The 17471-nt window shown below is 36.5% G+C and overlaps 1 protein-coding gene across 3 annotated transcripts in view; it reads left to right on the forward strand.

Annotated features, from left to right (window-relative positions):
* ZC3H12D (zinc finger CCCH-type containing 12D) overlaps nt 1-17471 on the forward strand; it is a 47291-nt gene that overhangs the window by 2418 nt on the left and 27402 nt on the right. For all 3 annotated transcript variants that reach the window (XM_031937643.1, XM_031937644.1, XM_031937645.1), the window contains exon 2: nt 4563-4995. In XM_031937643.1, the coding sequence (XP_031793503.1) occupies nt 4679-4995 (317 nt within the window). In that variant the 5' untranslated portion in view covers nt 4563-4678. The remainder of the gene's footprint in view (nt 1-4562; nt 4996-17471) is intronic.

The following is a 17471-nucleotide window of genomic DNA, read 5'->3' on the forward strand; positions in this document are numbered from 1 at the left end:
AAAGCATTATTAATCAGCAGTACTGCTTGTCATTTCCAGTCAGGGCAGAGGAAGAGAACGTCAGGGAAATGTTTAACTCTTTCAAGATTAAAAAATGGGAAGAAAGAAGGGGTAAGGAGGGGGAAAACTGCTTAGGCAAAATAGAGCTGAAGGCCCAATCTGTAGCTTTTAAGGAAGCTGTTAAACAAAATGTAGCATGGAGCCCAAGAGCTGGTGGGAGTGGGATTGGAGGTAGATATTTTGGAGTTCTTTTTTCACTCTTCAGAAATATCTCCCTTCATTTAGGAATTTGTAAAACCCCAAAAAATGTTTTAAAGAGTTCTAAAGTAGCAGATTTCAGTCAATCAACAAGCACGTATTAAACATCTGCTATGTGCTAGTCACTGTGTTAGGTTCTGGATATAAATACTAAATGAAACAACTCCTGCCTTCATGGTATTTATAGGTGATTTTTATTAGAAATATTTGGTCTCCTTTGCCTCTTAAAACAGCCCCCCTCTTTAATTGAGATTGAGACAGACATTCAGAGAGAGAGAGAGAGAAAACGAACGCCTTGGAGTCTGGAAGAACTGAGTGTAAGTTAGTTCTGCTTCTGGTGCATACTAATTGTGACCCTAGTCAGGTCACTTAAATTCACAGCGTCCCTGGGTAACTCTGTAAGACATAAGTTACATATACATTATTCAGCTGCCCTAGTGGGATAATTTTATTCTATATTGATGAAACCACAGATCTGTACCTATATCTCCATATACACACATACACATTATATGTACATACATACTTATAGGTAGCACAGTGAATAGAGCACCAGTCCTGGAGCCAGAAGTTCAAATCCAGCTCAGATACTAGATGCATGACCCTGAGCAAGTCACATAACCTTGTTTGCTTCCATTTATTCATTTATAAAATGAACTGGAGGAGGAAATGGCAAACCACTCCAGTATCTCTACTGAGAAAACCCCAAATAGGATTACAAAGAGTTGGACATGACCGAACAAGTGAACAACAAAAATATATATTATATATATTTATGTATATATGGGTCCAGGTCTATATGTATATACACACATATACATATATACATATATACACAGACATATACATACAAATATGTATGTGTATATATATATATATATATATATATATCTTTAAATGTCTCAGGCAAACAAGTATTTTTACTATAATATTCTAATATATTACTCTAATAACTAATATACAACTCAAAATACTCTAGTATTTTGAATGTATAGCACTATATCACTAAATGTACAGTTTATTGACAAGAAAACGTAGTCCTTAAAAAGAAAATCTTCAATTTATCTCCTTTTGGAAGGATTCTTCTTTTTTTTTTTTTTTTAAATGCTGGAACATGGAATCCACTTTAGGTTTAGGAGGACAACTAAGCTGTACTTGATGATGATGACTCTTGGATCTTAGAATTTTATCCTTGATGAAATAAATATTGGTTCTTTTCTTTGGTTTGTTATTAACAAATGTGTGATTTTGGAGAACTCATCTTGCATTTGTTTTGGCTGCTTTATTTATATTGGCAGGACGATACTTTTCTCCCTTTTAAAACATAATCAACACGTGGAAATGAATAGGTCTGAGAAATTTTCACTATTTCTCTTTCAGTCTATCCAGAGAACCTCTACTTCTCTCAAGATTTTTAACCTGCAACTAGGAAATAGGTTTGTTTGAATGTTTGCAAAATTCTTAGATTTTTACTGACCTCAATGTATCCAACTTTATGATTGTTATTTTTATCCCAGCGAGAGCATTTTAGTGAATAGTAATGAATAGTAAACATTAAGAGGAGGAATCTAAATGAGGAAGAAGGGCAGTGCATTATTTCTCATATCCAAATTTTTCTGACCCCATTTGGGGCTTTCTTGGCAAAGATACTGGGGTGATTTGCCATTTCCTTCTCCGACTCATTTTACAGTTAAGGAAACTGAGGCAAACAAGAAAAAGTGACTTGCCTAGAGTCACACAGCTAGTAAGTATCTGAGACTGAATTTGAATTCATGAAGATAAATTTTCCTGAATCCACGCCCAGTGCCCTGTGCCGCCTAGTGCTGTGATGGGAACAAAACTGGCTCTAGAGTATAAATCCCTGAGTTCAGATCCCGTTCTGGAAAGAGCCCAGAACTTAGAGTCTTGGGTCCTGGGTCAGTGTCCCAGCCCCGCACTTATTATTTGCTCTCTTTGTGTGACTGTTACCCTTTCTGAGCCTCAGTTTTCTTAATTGCAAAATGAGGGGGTTGGAGTCTGACTGACCAGGTTCCTTTCCAACTTTAGGAAAGAAGAGAGGAAGGAAACTGGCATGATTTTTTTGTGCTTACTCCCAGCCAGGCGCAGCGCAAAGTGCTGAGGAGGCAAATAGAGGCGAAAAGAAAGTCCCTGCCCTTCAATGGGAGAAAGCACACCCCAAAAAGAAGCTAAAAGGGGGAAGGATGGGGAGGGACAAAGGTAGCCAGCTCAGGAACGTGGTTCTGAGGTCCAGAGGGGTTTTTAGAGCCATGGTCCCATGCTTTGTGGGACTCCCCAAACCATTCCAGTATCTTTACTAAGAGAATCCCCAGCCCCACCATATCACACTGGGGCTTTACCCATTTTATGTTGGGCTGGACAGAGTCCACAGCAATCCTCTGGAGTTCTTCTGAACTACTCGTTGTCTAGGGAGAGGCAGTGTGTTAGGAGGCTAACAATTCCAGACACAGGATGAAAGGACATGGGTCTGAAACCCAACCCAGCTACCTACTCCCTGAGTGTTCTTAGAAAAGTTGCTTCAGTTCCACAGAGGTTAGGCTCTTTAATACATGTTCATTGACTGCTTTCCTGCCTGGTATATGTTAGGTATTATGTAACGTGCTAGGGATGCAAAGAATTTTTTAAAAGTCTGGTCATTAACAAAAGGTTTTGCAACTGTCAATGCTGAAAAATTACCCATGCATATATCTTGTAAATAAAAAGCTATAATAATAAAAATAATAAAAAATCTGACCATTCTGCAGGGAGGAAGTAGCACATGCACATATATACAGATAATTAAATTAAAAATAAATGCAAAATGATTTCAGGATTGAGAGTGAACCCTAATAACCAGGGGATAAACTCTTCTTGTAGAAAGTGATATTTGAGCTGAGTCTTGAAGATGGTCAGGGATTTTAAACATTGGAGGCATTGGAGAAAGTCTTTGCAAAGTTAGGGAGGGAGGAGATGGACTGTTGTAGACAGGAAGTAGGAAGTAAGCCAGGATGGCAGAAATATAGTGTGTATAAAGCCTTAGAATTAGATTGTGAAGGGTTTTTAAATGCTAAATAGTGCAGGCTGTGCTTTATCATAGAGGCACTAGAAAATTACTGAAGTGTCTTGAGGAGGGGAACATCAATGTCAGATCTTTGGGAATACCACTTATACCTGTTTAGGGGATGGATTGGAAAGGGGGCTGGGAGGTCGGAGCAAAGACAGCTCATTGCAAGGTCTAAGTTGGCTTATCTGTAAGACAAAGGAAGATGGACTAGATGTTTGCTCAAGTCCCTTCCTGCTCAGAATTTATTTTCCATGTTATTCTAAGAAAGAACTAACCCAAGATCTCCTAGGAACTGATCTTGCTTGTTTTGCAAAGAGTTTTAAAACTTCAAGTCAACTAGAATTAAATTATAAGACAGAGATCATAGTTGATGGCATTGAATGATGAAACCTGGATGATAGAAGGTAGATAGGGCAAGTTTTTCAGGAAGGACATTTTACCTGACTCTGTGTGTATGTGTGTGTGTGTGTTGTGTGTTGTGTATGTGTCGGGGGAGAGGAATGTAGATTTTTCTAAAAGGTTTTTGAAAAGATTTTTTTTTCCCCAAAAAATTTTTGGAATAATTTTTCTTTTTTCTTTTTCTTTTTTCTTTTTGGCATCAAATTATGAAGATTTAAAAAAAATTTCAACAATATTCCTTTTTTCCAATCACAGGTAAAGATAGTTTTCCACATTCATTTTTGTAAGGGTGAATGCTGAAAACTATCTTTGCATGTATTCTGAAAATAAAAAGCTATTTTTAAAAAAAGATTTTTGAGTTCCAATTTTTTTCTCACTCCCTCCTTTGCCTCCTTCTTTCCTAAGGACAGCAAGCAGTCTGATATAGGTTATACTTGTATAATTATGCAAAACATTATAGGAATGATTTTTTTCCAAAATTCTAAGATTTAAAAAAATATATTTTTCCAAAAGAAGGACTTTTGCAATGGGTTTGTGATCTGTAGCAATGCTCCAAAACCACTTCTCTCCTCATTTTCCTACTTCACTCTTTCCTCTTTGTTTGATGAAGTTTGCCCATGGGTACGGAGCTGACATTTTGAGATTGTACTAGTAAAAGCAGGGTGATGGTATCTGTGGCTCACTAACCACACCGAGCAACTGAAAATCCCCAAAGGGACCATGATTTCCTGAAAGATAAAGTGTATAGGAGCAACTGTATAAATAATTTGTCCTCAGTAAACTGACATTTTCACTGCCAGGTTGGGAAAAAAAAAAAAGACTGATGATTTTTCCTCTCTTTCAGTTCATACATCTGCATGTTGGTGGTGAGGACCAAAACCAAGTCCAGGAGCCAGAAGGGGCTGACTCCACAGGGAGCCAGAGCCTCGCCTGTCCCCCAGCCAGGCGGGGGTGCTTTCGATGGAGCCCCACACAGAGAAGCTGGAGTTCTTCCGAAAGCTGGGCTACAGCCGGGAGGGCGTCGTCAGAGTGCTGGCAAAGCTCGGCCAGGGGGCACTGGTGAATGACATCCTCCAGGAGCTGATCCAGATGGGCAGCCGCCCTCAGGCCGGGGAGAGCTGTGGGGAGAACCCCGCTCCAAAACTCGTTGCCCGGGGCTGCGGTGGCACTGCGGACCTGTCCCCACGGCTTCTGGGTGCGGATCCTGAGGATGAGGTGGAGGACCCCGACAACCATTTGAGACCCATTGTTATTGATGGCAGCAACGTGGCTATGAGGTATCCAGCTCATTCACTCTATTACCCAATTGCCTGGCATCCCATAGGATGTGGAACAGTGTAATAGGGGAAGCCCAGTTAGGGTGCAGGAGATCTGGGGTTCTGGTTTTTGTTCTCTCACCATTTAGCTTGACAAGCTACAAAACATCTCCACGTCAAATTTTTCATTCACAAGCTTGTCTTAAGACTTAAATAAAATTGTATATTACATATACACATACATACACATACATATATGTTCATGTGTGTATGTTCTTTAAAGCATCTTAGAAACATCCATTTTAAGCTTGGAAGTATCAGAGACCCATAAATCTAGATTTGGACACGACTTCAGAGGTCATGTAGTCCAATGCTCTCATCTTACAGATAAGGAATCTGAGGCACGAAAAATGGACTGCTTTATCCACTGGCACACAGGTTGCCCATAGCAGAATCAGGGTTTAAATGCAGGTCCTCTTACTTTACTTCCACCTCACTTTTCCACACTGCTCTTCTTTTGGGAATGTTTCACTTGTCAGCCCTGTGAGATTTAATTCTAGTTTCCTAATTTGAGATATAGCTAAACTGGTTTTAAAAATTTTTTCAGTCATCTAATACAATAACAAGATAATTCTTGATTTCCAGGAGTTATCACCATATAAGTGTAAATTATAGGTGTTTTCTCAGTAATTTATAGGATTTGTTGAGTGAGGATTTCACTTTGTCCAAACAAGGGAATATTCAGTTTAATGAGTCAGAGTCAGAGTAAAGAACTGTACCATAGCTGTTGATATGTTTCCCTTTTGAAAGCTGAGTCACTGGTGGAATCATATTTACCAACAATTATCAAAAACGTCATATTTATTAACAGATTATTGATATGACCAGGCTGTATTGTTTGCACTGAACTGACTTTAACTTGGCAATGAGAGGTCAAGAGTTTAGAATAATTCAGCTACAAACTCATTTCTTACAGCTCTTGTTCAGACAAGTCCACTGTAGATCCATGTCTGACTTACTTATTCATTCTCTTTTTTTCCCCCTTTTACCCAGTAGGATTACCTTGGGCTGGGAAAATATTGAAGGAGAGTGGAACCCCTTTTGCATAGAATCATGTCATTATATCCTGCTTTTAGGCCAGAAAAAAGCCTTCAAAGTCATCTAATTTTGCAGAGAAATGTATTCAGACCCAGAGAGATTGTTGTTTCCACTCATTTTTCAGTCACATCTGACTCTCCTTGACTCCATTTGGGGTTTTCTTGGCGAAGACACCGGAGTGGTTGGCCATTTCCTTCTCCAGCTCATTTTACAGATAGGAAACTGAGGCACACAGGGTCACACAGCCAGTGTCTGAGACTGCATATGAACTTGTTTTCCTCACTCTAGGTTCAATACTCTATCTGCTACATTGACCTAGTTGCCTAACAATAGCACAAAAAAGTACCCACTATATGTCTAACAACAATAACAAGAAAAATGTTCCTAGTAGGTACCAGACACTGTGATAAACACCTTGTGGATATGATCTCATTTGAGGTTACCACTGAGTCACCAAACTGTTCCAGCTACCCCAGAATCAAGTCATATTTCCTAGCTCCCCGTGCTTCACATTTCTGATGTGTGTGGTTAGATGCTAGGAGGGTGTAATAGCCGCTGATTTTGTCATGAAGAGGATTCTTGGTGTGGAAGTCCCACCAAGGATGCAGATCAACCTCAGAGCCACTCGAGCTCCTGAGAAATTAAGTGTTTTTTTCCAGAGTTATTGTGAGGGTGACACAGACAGTGTGTGTAAAAATAAGACTTTAATCCAGCTTTTTAATCATTCTGCTATCCACCCTTCTACCTCTCTTGCAAAAAGTAACTATCGTCTAGGTGAATAACCTGATGATTAATTTTTTATTGCTTGAGCTTCTTATGGAAAAAATAAAGTCAAAATCAGAAGCAGCACTGGAAATAAACAAATTAGACATTGCCTAGAGTATTAACACGAGGAAGTGTTAATGAATAACACCTTTATCTTACTTTTTCCAAATGCATATTTTTACAATTTTCCTTTCATTGGCAGAAAGGTGTTTATTTTATGATTTTAAGGTGCATATGTTGGATTTTTATTTGGGATTTATTTCTCTGGTGGACAGTAATAGAAAAGGGGCACTGGGTCTCTGCTCCAGGCACACAAACACCACTCCTCAGGCCTAGTCAAAGTGCATTTCCCCCGATTTTACATATTTACTAGATAGAATAGTACCCTAATTAATGGGAACTTAGAAATTCATTTTTTCTACAACTACAAAAGAGAATAAATATCAAATAAATTTTTCTCCTTTAAGATATATATGTATATATATCTTAAAGGAGAAATATATATATGTGTGTATATATATATATATATATATATATATATATATATATGATGTGGTCTGAGCACATCACCATAGTACAGAGTAAAGAGTGTTGGGTTTGGAATAAGAAAATCTATCTTCAAATCCTACCCCTGACACTTACTAACTAGCTGTGTAACATCAGGGAAGTGTCCTATCACTTGGGATCCCAATGTCCTCATGAATAAAATGGCAGATTGAACTTAGTTGATCTGTAAGGTCCTTTTAAGCTTTAAAACTATAAGCTTAGGTATGGTCCGATCACTTCTTCAACTCTACCCCATGGGACAGCAGGAATATTGATGGAATCATTTGGCTCCCCAGGTATCTGAGCCTGTATTCCTCAGGGAATAGAGAAGAAGCAAAAAAGATTTTGCAGGGGTGGACTCAGTTGTGGCATCTGGCTGCTGATGAACTAGGTGAGGACAGAATCAATAGGACCTCAAGGTTGCAGATGTGAGACACTGACTGAGTGGTGGATTCATGAAGTCAGAAAGATAAGCAGAAAATATAATAAAACTTGGAAGTGTCCCAGTACTCTCAATGAGTTCTAGAGATCCCTCTTCAAATACAGCTAAATGACCAGTGGCAGAGAGGTCGAGAGACCAGAGTTTGAATTCTTTGACAGACTGTATGGCCATGGGCAAATGATTAAATCTCTGGGAGCCTCAGTTTCTTCTCTACAATGGGGATGATAATAAGTATACCACTTGACTCCTAAGCAGGTGAGAGTCTGTGTTCCTGTGCAGTAAATATCCACCACTTTCATGTTTAGATGTCTCACTGTCATCTGTCATTGGTGTTGGAACTACCATAATCAACCAGGGAGCTCCCTGTTCTGTATGCCTTAGGGAAGTGGCCGAGCCTGCCATAAACAGCAGGAGCTAGCAGTCACCTGTGTGCTGGGAAAACCCCTTTGCCTCAACATCCTTGAAAGGCTGTAATAAGAGCCACTCCTTTTGAGTCAAGGCAACATCCCGGGTTAAAATACAAATAGGCTAGGGAGGGGTAACATATTCAGCTTTTACCAATCATTAACACCTTATCGAGTTAATTTATCAGATCTTTTCCAACTGATAGTTTCCAAGGACTGTTGGAAAAGGTCATAGGATTGATTCAGGGTTGACAAGGGAGAGTAGAAAGCAATTATTTATAGCCTGGGGAGAGTGGTCCTGATTAGGACTTTGGATGTAAGCTTCTTGAGGTCAGGGAAATCATTATTCTCTCTGTATTTCTAGCACCTCGTTCTTAAAAAAATGTTTATTGAATTGAACTGAATTGGGCAACCAAGGATAGTTGAGGAGAAGAAAAGGACATAAAAGCAGAAATGAGAAGGTGCCTTTAACATATTTTACCTAGGCTGGTCCTGGTTATAGTTTTGATCATCATATTATAGATATAAAATGTTTCAATAGACTTCTAAATTTTTTTTTTTTTTTTTTTTTACTAATGATCAAGCAGATCATGTGGTGCTTAGAGCTCAATGAAGTAGATCTTTCTCTTTGTCTCTCCCTGTCTCTCTCTCTCTCTCTGTCTCTGTCTCTGTCTCTCTCTTTCTCTGTCTCTCTCTTCCTCCTCCTCCTCCTCTTCCTCGTCCCCAACCCTCCCCTCTGGAATTTACCTTGAGAGCATATCTTCCTTCTGGCAGTGATTTAGACAAGTCACTTTGCAAAATTGCTCGATGATCTGGAGTTTTAACTTATACCACTATTTCTATTAACTTCTTACGTTAAGACATTTTGAGCTTATTGCTTTTGATGGTATTGAATCTGAGTCTTGAAACAAGTTAGGATAGCTAAGAGATAGAAGTAAGAAGGGAGACTTTGTTGATAGCTTGGGTGTCTTTCTTTGAAAACTTCTTGTTCACTTATTGATTGAAGAGTGGCTCTTGATTTTGTAAATGTGAATTAACATTAATCATATAGATGTTGTATTTTTTTTTCTTTATCAGAATAACTAGCTGCAAAGATCAAGCAGTTAATTGTAGTATTTGTATTACTATTCGTAGTATTTGCTAATTTGTGCTGACTCCAGCACACCTTTGTCCAGACTCCAGCACACCTTTGTCCACATCCTTTTTTTCGTTGCAAATTTCTTCTATCTATAGTTGTAAAAGATATTTTATTACTTGTTCCTCTAATTTGTATATGATGTCACCTTTTATTATCCAAGTGATGTCTATTTGAGGCTTATCTTGGAATATAAATCTCACCTGTTTTACTGATTGCTCTTTCTAGCTATACTTTTAAACAGTACCAAACCAAAGTACTAACCCTTCTGTTTGACACATTTAGTAATCTGGGGAGTCTAATTTGAGTTTTGGCATTTAAAGCTTTTCATAGCCAAGCCTATCCTTAGTTTTTCAGCTTTCTTCCTCTTGGCTCTCCTTTACAAATTGGGATTCTTCTACATTGGTCCACTTGCTCTATATTTTGTACTTGGCTGCCTCCTATGCATCTCTGCTTAGAATCTGTGACTTCCTTTAAATCTTTTACTGGTACTCCAGCTGCTATCTTCCATCTACTCCATATGTAGCTTGTCTATAACTATTTACTTCCATGTTTTCTTTCATTAGAATGCAAGTTCCCTGAAGGCAGGGATAGTCTTTACCTTATTCTATAGTGCTTAGCATAGTTCCTGTAACATAATATATGTTTAATAAATACTTGCTCAGTGACAGATATGTGCAATGTTAAGGTTACTTTTTAAAATCCATCTTCCATTTAGGATGACTTCACATAAATTAGGATGCTTAGGATCATGCTCATTGGTGCTACTGCTTTACTGAAATGGAATGATTCTCTGGCTTCAGAACAAATATTAAGCTCTACATTTCCTTTTCCATTTGGCTCACTTAAATTTTTTTTAAAAAGACAATCAATTTTATTCTGTTTTCAGATTCATATTCTTTCCTTCCCTTCTCACTTGAGAAAGCAAAAACCAAAACAAAAGTCCTATTATAAACATGTATAGTCAAGCAAAGCAAATCCTGTCATTGGCCACTAAAAAGTGTGGATTAATCTGTACTGAGGCTATTGCCTTTCTATTATCATTGCCTTTCTATTGCACATTGTATCTTAAGTCCTCTGGAGTTTTTGTTGATCAATATGTTGATCAGAGTTCCTAAGTCTTTCAAAGTCATTTGTCTTTATAATATTGTGGTTTTTGTATAAATTGTTTTCCTGGTTCTTTCACTTCACTCTGCGTTAGTTCCTACAATTCCTTCCATGCTTCTCTGAAACTATCTCTTTTGTCATTTCTCATAGCAAAGTAGTATTCCACCATATACATACACCATAATGTGTTCAGCCACTCCCTACTTGATGGACACCTCTTTGATTTTCAGTTCTTTGCATTTGTCTCACTTTGTAAGAGGGAAATGCTGTTTAGTCCACCCACTTTCTGGAGACCTTTTCCTCTTCCTTTCCATTCAGATTTAGTTTTTCCCTTTACATCTCTAATTTAAGCTCACTTTCTCGAAAATAGTTAGACAAAATATCCTGGTAACGCCAGATGTTCTATCTCTGAGCAGGTAAAGTTGGCTCTCTTTGGCTATCTCCATTTGACTTCCTCTCTGAGTTTCTCTATGTAACCTGAGTATGTATTAGTGCTGATTGTGGACCCAGTCAACCAAATCAAGAAGTAAGGACTAGAGAAATGCTTTGTGTTTTCTGGCCAAGTCCTTGAGGATTCAGATATTTGAAGCGGATTCATAGGATCATAGATTTAGAACTGGAATCATCTTAAATCCACTAGTAGTTGCACTTTTTATATTTAAGACTATGTAGCCATTTAGGACTAATTCTGGTATAAGGCATGGGAGTGTTAGTTTAAATCAATTTTCTTCCTTACTACTGTCCAATTTTTCCAACAGTTTTTTTTTAAAATCAAATAATGAGCCATTATCCTAGTAGCTGGAGACTTTGTGTTTATCAAATAATGGGCTACTAGGTTCATTTGCTTCTGTATATTGTGTATAGAACCTGTTCCATTGATTGATCTCACTGTTTTCTAACCAGTACCAAATTCTTGTGAGAATTACTGCTTTTTAGTATAGTGTGGAATCTGGTACCTTTTTAAAGCTCCCCTTTATTCCCACTTCTCTGTCTTTATCTCCTTTTTATTTCCTTGGAATTCTTGACTTTTTTGCCTCCATATGAATTTTATATTTTATGTATAAGAAAAAAAATAAAAGTGAAAATAGCATGCTTTTAGTCTGTATTCAATCAATATCAATTCTTTCTCTGGGGGCAGATAGTTTACTTCATCATTAGTCCTTTGGGATTGTCTTACATGAGAAGAGCTAAGTCATTCCCTGTTCTTCATTGAACAATATTGCTGTTACTATGTTTAACATTCTTCTGTTCTATTCATTTCCCTACGCATCAGTTCATATGACCTTTCCAGGTTTTCTGAAATTATCTTGTTTGTCATTTCTTACAACACAATAATATTCCTTTACGATCCTATACTAAGCTTGTTTAGCTATTTTCCAATTGATGGAACATCCCTTCAATTTTCATTTCTTAGCCACCACAAATAAGAGCCGCTATAAATAGTTTTGTACAAATAAACCCTTTTTCATTTTTTTTATGTCTTTAGGATATAGACCTCATAGAGGTATTGCTGCGATCAAAAAGTATGTACAGTTTTATAGCACTTTGGGCATAGTTTCAAATTGCTCACCAGAATAATTGGGTCAATTCATAACAACCTCACCAATAATACATTAGTGTCCCAGTTTTCCCAACATCCCTTCTAACATCCAACATTTTTCTTTTTTGTCATATTATCCACTTTAGTAGGTGTGAGATGGTTACTCATTTCAGTGAAGATATTTCACTGCATTCATATTCCTGGTCTGAAATGGTAATAATGTTAATAACTAGTATTTAAATATCACTTTAAGGTTTCCAAAGTACTTTACAAATATCTCATTTTCTCCTCACCACAACCTTGGAAGATGAGTGTTATTTTTATTCCCTTCTTGCAGTTGAGGAAATTATGGCAGACAGGTTAAATGACTTGCCTTAGAATCTGAAGATAATTTAAACTCGGGTCTTTCTCTCCCCCCTATGCCATATTAGTGTCTTTTTTAGCCTTTAGAGCACATGACTACATATAACATCATCCCCAATTTGAAAGTATCAACACCATGATATCACTGAATGTCCTCATTCTGCCCGTAGTGCAAATATATAACACCTTAGAAGTTTACTAATTGTGTGATCATGGGCAAGTCAATTAACCTCTGTCTGCCTCAGTTTACTCATCTATAAAATGAGGTTTATAATAGCACCTGCCTCCCAGGATTGTTATAAGGGAAAAAAAAGAGATAATATTATATAATGCTATTATTGATATTAAAGATAGAATTTGTACATTGAAGTATAGTGTTATTTGATATGATCAAAGTGTCTGGAGAGGGTTTGCTTGTTAACCATCATGTCTCTTTGTAGAATCATAGAGTTCTAGAATGAGGGGGATCTTGGAGCTCATCTAGCTCAGATCCTATATCCAGTAAGTATCGTTTCTTCAACACTGCAGACAAGTAGTAGTTTCCACTTGGAAATCTTCAGTGATAAGGAATCCACTATTAAGACAACCTATTCCATTTTCAGATAACTTGAATCGTTAGGAAACTCTTCCATATATTGAGGTAATATCTTCTTTTCTGTAATTTCTATCTATTGGTTCTAGTTCTTTCCTTTGGTACCAAGTAGATTAAATCTAATGCCTTTTGACAAGACAATTATTAAAATATTTGAAATCAAACTAAATCTGGGGAGATTAACAGTCCCCAATTCCACAATCCCCAATTCCTTCACCCAATCCTCACTTGGTATGGTTTTGAGTACTCAGCATCCTGATTGCTTTCCTCTGGATGTCTTTCAGGTTGTCAGTGACCTTGCTAAAATATGTTATCTGGAACTGAATGTAGTGTCCCAGATGTGACTGATCAGGGCAGATTGCAGCTGAACCATTATGTCCCTTGTTCTAGATACCACACACATCTCTAAATACACCTTCAGATCTTCACATTAGTTTTTTTTTCTCTTTTTTTTGGCCTGAAACATCGCACTTTGACTCATAATGAATCTACTAAAATCCCCAGGTCTTTTCCCTAAGAACCACTGTCTAACCGAATTTTTTAATATGTCACCTGTGGGAGTCTTTAATGGATACAATAACTCAATAATACTTTAAAGTTTCCTGGATGAATTGGACTGGAGCTTCTCATAGCAGGAACTCTGTCTTATGCTTCTTTTGTTTCCCTATGATGAACTATACTCAATAAAGTCTTAGTGAATTAAGTTGGATTTTAATTGAAGCAAGTCTTTCTCTGGACCAGGTACTGACTGTCTTTTTAATGAGTCTAAATATTATAACCCGAAGATCTCTTGGTCTATGTGTTTACTTGATCCCTTATCATTCTTCCAAATAGGGAAATGGACATACATTGTTCTTCTCCACCCTCTTTTTTTTTTTTTTTTTTTTTTTTTTGGTCTAGAGCTATGATTTCATACATATTAGTAACTTTCCAATGAGGAAATTTCACTTTGTTTATGGAGATCCCTAACTTCTCTGGAACTCTTAAGAGACTTGCCTGCGTCACTTATAGTCAGTTGTTTTCATTTTCTACATACACACACACACACACACACATACACACACATTTACTGTTTAATTGACTGGAAGAGGAGAATGCATTTTATATGGCCACAGGATGAAATGCAAAGAGTGGGAGAAAATCCCTCCCTGGTAAAAATATGGCCCAGACACCAGCTAGTCATCAACATTTACTGAGGACCTTTTCTGGAAGGACCCTCCAATCTGTGGAAAAGCTACTCATTTAAGAAACACTACAAAACAACTCTTGACTCTTCCTCAGAAGGTTAAAAATGACTCTTGACAGAGGTTAACTGACGATAATTAAGCATTGTATTCTGAGACATCATCTATATCTTGTTTTTCTTTGCTTTTCATATGGTGCTTTACCATGCTCTTCTCCATTAAAGAGAAGCTATGTATATAGCTAAATATATATATATTTATATATATATATTGCATACAAGACAGTTTTAGCCTCTTTAGTGGAGAGTTACAGTATTAACAGATTGATTTTAATAGACTTGTGCTTACCACTCTGCAGCATCAGCGTGTTTTGGACATGTGTAGGCTGCTGCCCAAAGTCTCTTAAAAGAAATGAGAGTTTGTTTGCCCAGAGTACTTAAAGAAGGAATTGGCTCATTTTCAGAATATAATTTGTCCATGTAACCTAAGAAAGTTATGTCTAGAGTTACTCTGCATTGTACTTCATGAAATCTTCTATCTGGTTGTTTTCATAAGAAAAGGAAGATATTTGTGTCTTAGAAGTATAATGAAAGTTCAGTGTTTAAATTTAAAGCTGGAATAAATCTATTCCATCTAATTGAGTTCAAATTCTGTCTTCTTGTAAAGGAGGAATGGAAGTCTATTGCTAAAGGTCTCCTATCCAGTAAGCAGGATTTGAACTCAGTTCTTCTGAAACTCCAATTTTGGTATTCTATTGTTTTTACCACATTGACTTCATTACAAGTGATGGGTCATGTAATGAGGATTTGGGAAAAGCAATATAATTTAATGTATTAAATAAACAACAAAGTAGGAAAACATGTTCTCAGTTCTCATCATCACAAGTTTTTTATATTCCATCTTGTTCCCCCTTTATGGAGTGGAGATATATCATATTTGCCTGGAAGGCAAGGGTAGGAGAGAGAAGTCAGGAGATCAGTGTGTTCTGTAATTAATTAAAAGGTAAGTGTTGATATTTATTGACAAAGAGAAATTTTTCAATAAATGAAACCCATGACTTCATACATAAAATTGCTGATGGTGTTTGTAAAATGCTGTGGTCAAAAAGATCATCACTCAGTGACCAGTTTCCCAATACTTAGTCTGGCTGCCTTGTGGATGATAGACACATGGGTCTGTCTTTAGTGGCAGATACAGAGTGCACTCCAGCTGAATCTGGAGTCAGGAAAACCTGAGTTCAAAGCTTTGATTCTGGGAAAGTTCCTGAAGCTCTGTCTGCTTTAGTTTTTTGAGTACCTACTTTCCAGATGGTTGCAAGGATAAGATGAGATCATATTTGTAAAGTGCTTTGCAAACCTCCAAGTGCTATATAAATTCTAATTATCATTTTCAGTTTGATAGCCCCTGCTCTCTATTGTAAACACTCAACTTACCTCCAAACCACAATGCTGGTTTTTAAGCAAGGCTTAAGTAGAGATAAAAAAGAATAAAGCAAATATTTTTCTTTTATTAAATTTTTTTCAACTTTCAAGTACCTCTATTTCCTTTCCCTGGAAAGAAAAGAAATATAAAAGTGTTTAACAAATAAGCATAATAAAACAAAACAAATATCGCAATGACCCTGTTCAAAAATTCCTGTCTCATTCTGCCTATGGGTCCATCAACTCTTTGCTAGAAAGTAGGTAACATTTTTCATCAATGATCCTTTAGAATCATGGCTGATTATTGATTTGGTTAAGGTTCTTATATCTTTCAAAGCTATTCAGATGTTCTAAGGTACAAGTGACTCACCCATCTGCTCTGCTAGACATATCTGCATATGCTAGACATATTGATTTGGTTAAGGTTCTTATATCTTTCAAAGCTATTCAGTTTTATAATGTTAATACTATGGTATACATTTTTCTCCAGGTTTTGTTCATTTCACTCTGCATTAATTCATACAAATCTTCCCAGGTTTCTCTAAACTAAACTTTCTTCATTACTTATAGCACAATAATATTATATTACATTCACATGGCATAATTTGTATAGCCATTCCTCAATTGATTGACACCTTAGCTCCCAGTTCTTTGCCAGTGGAGGAAAAAAAAACATTATAAGTATTTTTATACACATATAAATAATTTTATGTTTTAAATATTTAAATTATTTAATTTAATTTAAATTAATTTAATTAAATTAATTTAAATTTAAATTAAAAAGTAAAAAATTTACTTTTTTTTTATTTCTTTGGTTATTGGTCTAATAGTGATATTGCTGGGACAAGGCCATAAAGAGTTTAGTAATTTCTTGGGCATAGTTCCAAATTGATTTTTAGAATGGCTGTACCAATTCAAAGTTCCACCAATTTTTATGCAAACCCTCTCCAATATTTGTCAGTTTGCTTTTTTGTCAACTTTGCCATTCTGATAGGGGCAAGATAGAACACCACAGTTGCTTTAATTTTCATTTTTCTGATTGCAAGTGAGTTGAAACATTTTTTAAAAATATGGATATAGATAGCTTGAATTTCTTCCCTTTTGGAGCTGCCTATTTGTATCCTTTGGTGGAGACTGACTTTTATTCTTATAATTTGGATCAATTCCTTAAACATCTTGGAATAACACCTTTTAGTAGAGAGACTTGTAGCAAAGATTTCTTCCCCTACAATGAATTATTTTTCTTCTAATTTTAGTGTCATTTATGCAAAAAATTTTAAACTTTATACAATGGAAATTTTATCTTTTGTGACCTTCTTTGTCCCTTGGTTAGTCATGACTCTTCTCCTATTTATAGATTTAAAAGAGAATTTCTTCACTGTTTCTCTAATTTGTTTGTAATGTGACCTTTTGTGTCAAGGTCATATAACCATTTGGAGATTGATTTGGCATATGGCATCAAATGTTGGTCTAAACTTAATTTCTACTAGTTTTACCAATCAGTTTTCCCCAAAATTTTTGTCAAATAGTGTGTCTTTTCTCTAGTAATTATGGTCTTTGGGCTTACTGAACATTAGGCTATTAGGTTTATTTGATCTTTTTCTTGAGTAAAAATCTTCAATATACAAAGACAAGGAACTATATAGCATAAAGAATTTAGCTTAGGTTGCCTAGAAAGATTGTAGGCTTTCTTTGTGAATCTCTAAATATGTGACAGATTTTTATCTTTCTAGTGGTTTAAAAATGTTAATGATTAAGGATCATAGTTCACCTCTTCAAGTTTCTTAGGATTTAAAGCTGGAAGGGGATAAATTATAGAATCACCGCTGGAAGGGTCTTCAGAGTTCATCAAGTGCAGCCCCTTTGTTTTACAGTTGGGGAAACAGACTCACAGAGTTCA

This window comes from Sarcophilus harrisii, chromosome 4 (genome assembly GCF_902635505.1).
Source record: "Sarcophilus harrisii chromosome 4, mSarHar1.11, whole genome shotgun sequence".
NCBI classification, from domain to species: domain Eukaryota; kingdom Metazoa; phylum Chordata; class Mammalia; order Dasyuromorphia; family Dasyuridae; genus Sarcophilus; species Sarcophilus harrisii.